The sequence below is a fragment of the Manis pentadactyla genome, chromosome 10 (genome assembly GCF_030020395.1).
Source record: "Manis pentadactyla isolate mManPen7 chromosome 10, mManPen7.hap1, whole genome shotgun sequence".
Classification (NCBI taxonomy): Eukaryota; Metazoa; Chordata; class Mammalia; order Pholidota; family Manidae; genus Manis; species Manis pentadactyla.
The window spans coordinates 75,419,587-75,425,544 of NC_080028.1; the positions used below are offsets into that span (position 1 = coordinate 75,419,587).

Here is a 5,958-nt window from a genome sequence, read left to right on the forward strand (position 1 = left end):
TAAATAAGCATAACGTCCAGCATTCAGTAAATGAAAATTTCCTGATTGTTTATATCTGTTGCCAGTGTGTAAGTGGCCTTAGGGACCACTGAGGCACCTGAGACTCTTTGCCCTGGATCTGATTTAAAAGGTCCTCAGATCTTTGTGCCAATTCTCTTCCTTCTCATTTTCCTGTTTTATTTGTTGTTGGAGTAAGACTTAAATACAGTAGGGTGTACTGGTCCTAAGAGAACTTGTATGTATGTACCCCGCCTGCAGCCACGCTCAGGCCCCCGCCAGGTCAGCAGCTGCCACCCTGAGGTAAACTCTGTTTTGACTTCTGTCACACCATAGAAGAGCTGTGCTTATTCTCAAACTTCATATAAATGGAAAACGCAGTACAAACTCATTTGTGCTTGGCTTCTTTTGCTGCGAGATGTAAACACATTGTTGAGGGCAGCAGTCACTTGTTCTTTTCCATTGATGAGTAGTATTCTTTTGAATGAATATTATCACAACTTGTATACCCATTCACTTATTGATGGATAATTAATTGGGTTGTATCCAGTTTTGGCTACTAAGAAAAATGCTGTTATGAATGTTCTTTTATATGTTTTTTGGTGGATCTAAATACTTCATTTACAGATTACCCAGGATTGGAATTGGTGGGTCTGAGAGTATATCTATATTTAATTTCAGAAAAGATACCGCCAAATGATTTTCTAAAGTAGTTGCACCATTTCATGAGCTAGTGATGCATGAGCATCCCAGTTGCTCTGAATCCACACCAACACTTGGTATGATGAGTCTCTTTCATTTGAACCATCCTGGTCAGATGTGTAGTAGTTTTCTTATATGGCTTTAATTTCCTAGATGATTAATGATGTTGCACACTTTTTATGGCTTATCAGCCATTGGGACACCATTTGATTCCTAAACTCAGTTGTACTCTTGTGATATCTGGTAGCTCAGCTTGCCAGAGCAATGTATAAAGAATGCACACACATGCTCTGTGAGAGGTGTCAAGGCTCTCCAAGTACTAAGATACCAGAGTTTTTGGCACACATTTCAGAACATCTGTATTGGCTTCTTACTTTCAAGTTCTTGGCTGTGTTTGATAGCCAAGCTTGCAAGATACATAGCTTGCAACTGAATGATAGGTCATGAATGTTAAAAGATGCTGATTGAACTCTTTAGCAGCCCATCAGCTTATATTTCTACAGTGACTTCCTTTCTTGGGGAAAAGAAGTCACCCATGTTGAATAGCTACTGCATGTCTGTCCCTGCATCCAGTGATTTGAATACACTGTCTCCTTTCATCTTCAGGACTCAGTGAGGTCAAAGTCACACTCACAGTTCACACGAGGAGCTTGTGGCTGGAGGTAGGGGTTCCCCAGCTATTCAGTGACAAAGCCGAGATTTGAAGGCTGGGTCTGCCTGACTTCCAAGTCTACCCTTTTGTGAACAAGCATACTGAGGAGGAAACTTTATTTTTCTAGAAATTCTCCACTCAGACACTTTTCCTGGAGCATATATTTCATTAATATTTTTGGCATGTTCACATCAACTAAGGCAACTTCACCTTTGGTGCCTCTTTTTCAGGGTCTCCCAGTCCTGGGTCTGCCACACTGGCAGGTCACCCCCTCCAGGACTCTTGCAGCCCCCAGTCAGCTCCATGTCTTACCCTGCCCCACTTCCACATCTTTGGCTCTGGCGGACTGCAGTGTCACGGTGTAGGTATTCAAGGTATTGAGTCTCCTGGTAGTCTTTTTTCTTCTGTCTGGTGTATTTTTCTGATAATTGTTTTAGAAAGAAAGCTTCTCCCAATTGTATGGCAATTCATGTACATTGCAGGCATTTGGGAAAACAAAAACTCACCCATTTTCTTTCAGTCATTTTATCTGTGTTTAGTTTTTAGTTTGTTTTTGTTTTGTTTTTAAACATAATTGAGATGCTGGGCCGTAACTTAGTTGAGCTCATGGATGTGATTTTGGAGGGAATGGATATGATTTTTGTACAACACAGTCACATTTAAAGGATGTACTGTGAAGGCATCAACCAGGAATGAATGTAAAATAGGAGTCACTTGGTCTCAAAAAAATTTTTTTTCCAAAAGGCAGGAGGGAAGAATTGGGCAAAGATGACTAAATGAAAGAACTCGGTTTTATCTTATCTGTAGTGGCCCCATCATGGCTGGCTTCTAGCACTATTAGTGGGAGCCTTGGGGTCACCTTTGGAGACATGCTAACTTTTGGTATTGGGCAATTTCAAATTTGCCTCATCGAAATTTATAGGACATATGCCTTACTATCTTTTCCCTTCTGCATTTTTCTGTGTTCCTTCAAACTTTGCAAAAGCCACCATGTTTTTAATGGCTTGATACCAAGTTTATAAATTATCAGATACCTAATCATTCCCTGATTTACACAGGGTTTAGGGTTGTTTCCCAACTTTTTATGTGGTGAATGCTGCAGTAGTGAACATCTTTATCTGCGTGCATCATTGTCTCTTTGGTTACAGAAATCTTCATCTCCCAGATGAGAGACACGTGTGAGACCATGAGCTTGCAGAGGTTAAGTGCCTGAATGCATAGTGTAACTTCAGGTGCTAATTGGATAAAAAAAATATTTCAGCATCTCTTATATGTATCACTGATATGAGAGTGTGAATGGTCTTCTCTTTGTAACTCAGGATGCAGCACTGTTGCAGGTCCATGGCTGTGTGGTAGACAAGCATTTATTGAAGCAATTTCTCTCTATGGTATATGAACATCTCTTGGTTCTTAAAATTCCCTGTTTATTTTTCTGCCTCCTCCTCTAGACTATGAGTTCCTTAAGGTCAAAGAGTATGTCTTAAAATAATAATAGGTAATATATATTGAGTGCTTAACTCTGGATGAGACTCAGGCCTAAGCACTTGGGCTGCCTGGCCTTGTTTGCTCCCGCCAGCACCCTTAGGAGGCATGTGCCATCCTCAGATCTGGGCCCTCAGGGAGCAGGCACTCCTTCCCAAACCTGTGGCATCCAAAGGATCACTCAAAGCCCAGAGCGGGGGTGGGGGACATGCTGATTCCCAGGCCTCGCTCCTGGAGATTCTGGTTCCAAAGGGCTGGGTGGGCCTGGGAATCTATATTTTTGCCCCAGGTGATCCTTTCTGCTGAGACCATGTCTAGGCAACCCGAATGAGTGGCTGGATGACCCTCTGGTCCTGAATTTCCTACGTCTCGAGCCTTAGGCAGCTTCTCCAACTGTCCAGAGTTCTCAGCCCTGTTACTGACTGGAATAGGAGAGGATGCGGGAGACCAGGACGAGGAGACCATGAGTCTCATTAGCATGCAAGGCCTTTCTTGTCACATTGCCTTTAATTGAAGCTGAAGGGCTGGCGCATCTCTCCGGGATTTTCCGCTCTCCCAGCCCTTCCGGAACTGGCTGAGCCCCAGCCTGCCAAGGGGGACAAGGACGGCACAGGGACACAGAGGCATCTGTTTGTTGGTGTTGGAAGCCAACCACGACACGGCTCTAAACTAAGGTGGAAGCAGGGTTCTGTCATTCACCATCCCTGCCTGCTCTTCCCATGCAGCCCCTCCTTTTACTGAGCACCTACCTGTACAAGCCTCTCTTCTGGCAGGACCAGGAAGAGGAACACCACTAGGGAGAGACTCAATCTATTTAATTTTTAGCAAAGAATCCTTGCACATGGCTCCCATATTAAAAAGATACAGGTCAGACACAGGGAAGACAGTGTAGCACAGAAAAGACAAGTAGTGATTCTGTGGCATCTTACTACGCTGATGGGCAGTGACTGCAATGGGGTATGGGGGGGGACTCGATAATAAGGGTGAATATAGTAACCACATTGTTTTTCTTGTGAAACCTTCATAAGAGTGTATATAAATGATAACTTAATAATAATTTTAAAAAAGAACACTTAAAAAAAATACAGGACAGAACAGGAAGATGGAACAAGCATTGTCTGTGTCATCCCTTCCATGGCAATCAATTTGAGCTCTTAGCTGTTTCTCTGGGTAGTGACTTCTATACCTCTAACAGATGGTAGCATTCTACTTACTTCCTGCTATGGCAGATGAGGACTGACTCATACCCATTCCCACCCTCCCAAAATGGTGAAATGGCTCTTTCCTGTTCCTTTGTTGGTTGACTTTGTAATTTCAAGTAAAACACTACCATCTTTATTTCTTTTTACCTTTTTTGGGGGGTGGTGATGGTGGTGACATACACATACTGTAGTGACTATCCAGTACATAGAGCTGTAAAGCAAACATTCAGCCACTTACTATAACTTTTGTGATAATTATTCCCTTTCCCCTCTTGAGAGTTAGTCTCATCTTTATATGCACCCCTGAGCACTTAGGTTTGCTATACATAGAATCACAATATACTCTACTTTTCCTCCAACACTGGTAAGCTAATCTAACCCGTGTACCTGTGGTTTCATTTGTGTTCACAGCTGCATACTCCCCATTCAAGCTGACTGTGATTTATTTATCCCATCGCTGTTGATGGACATGGGGTGGTTTGCAGTATTCTGCTCTTACGAACATCCTGATTGATGTCTGCCAGTACATGTGCAAGGGTTCCTTCAAGGCACGGATGCAGGAATGGGATGGCTGTGCTGCAGAGAACATGCGTGCTCAGTTTCACTTGAGCCAGTTTTCCAGGGTAGTTGCACCAGGGGACAGTCCCCCCTGCCAGAGAGTCTGACATGATTGGCTAGCATGGGGCGGGGCACTGGGAGTGCTCAAAGATCCCCGAGTCATCCCACCACGAGGCTCCACATCCACCTTTGTTTCCAGGAGATGGTATTTTGACTCTTCAGTTCGAAGGAGTGTTCATAGCACCCCAAACTCTCCTTCCTCAGTCAGGACTTTTGTGTAACCTGAAAGACGTAAGGGCTTTTTCCCAGACAAGGTCAAAGTGTAGGGCTGGCTAAGTGAGGTTATCAGGACAGGACAGGAATTGGCTAAAAGGCCGGGACAAATGCACACAGGGGAATTCTTCCTTCATGCAGGGTTGAGGAACTAAGAAAATCCAAGGGTTGGGGATTCTTCCAGAAGCCTATCCTTCCTTCTGTCCGTGGCCTTGAGCATCTGCCTGCTAGTTGGAGGCCAGAGAGGTCATTCAAACAGCTTTAATTTTGAGATGTTGAAGGGATGTCTTGACTCCTCTGAACTGCTCTGAGGGTCTTTATGGCCATGGTTCTTTAAAAGGACTCTAACTGCACCTTGGGCTTCTCAACCCTGCCTGAACATTAGCAACATACTGGAGCTGTGAATAAATGCTGATGCCCAGGCCTCAGGCGAATTACATTCAGAATGTCTGGGGTGAGACCCAGGCACCAACAGACGTCAGAAGCTGCCCCGGTGATTCTTAGATGCAGCCAGGGTAGAGAACCAGTGGTCAGTGGGTCACAAACGTTAATGTCCTTCAGAATCACCTGGGTGGCTTGTTAAAAACAGTTGGCTGGGCTCCAGCCCCAGTTTCTGATTCTGTAGGTCTTGGATGAAGCTCCTGGGCTTGTGTTTCTAACAGGTTCCTAGTGATGCAAATGTTGTCGGTCCTGCACCCACAGCTGGAGGTCTCCCTGCATTCCTCACCTTGGGGACCCACAGCAGCTGTGCTTGGTGCTCCCATCTGGTTGTGCGAGCCTCTTCCCAACTCTATTCTGTGGTCACGTTGGTAGCTTGAAATTGACTATGGAAATTGATACAAATCAGGATTCTGCCACCACCAGTCAACTGCTGAACACTCACATCCTGGGTCACATCGTGGATCAGTGGGATACTGGGGGAGAACCTACTGAAATGGGAAGCATCTTCGGCTATGAAGGACCTACCACTGTCATCATCAGTAGGGTCTAGTTGCTTATATAGGGGTATTCCCCATGGCTGCCTATAAAGCTTCCATATGTGTGTGTATATATATATATGTGTGTGTGTGTATGAAACAAAAAGGTACAACG

The 5,958-nt window shown here is 44.4% G+C and overlaps 1 protein-coding gene across 6 annotated transcripts in view; it reads left to right on the plus strand.

The window, feature by feature from the left end:
- IQCK (IQ motif containing K) overlaps positions 1-5,958 on the plus strand; it is a 134,180-nt gene that overhangs the window by 116,999 nt on the left and 11,223 nt on the right. Inside the window, exon 8 of one of the 6 annotated variants that reach the window (XM_036917058.2) lies at positions 4,447-4,561. The exons of 4 other annotated variants lie outside the window; for them this stretch is intronic. In XM_036917058.2, coding sequence (XP_036772953.2) covers positions 4,447-4,470 — 24 coding nt within the window. In that variant the 3' untranslated portion in view covers positions 4,471-4,561. Of the gene's footprint in view, positions 1-4,446; positions 4,562-5,958 lie in introns of those variants that run through there. One more of the 6 variants, XM_057486993.1, reaches the window with a different exon arrangement.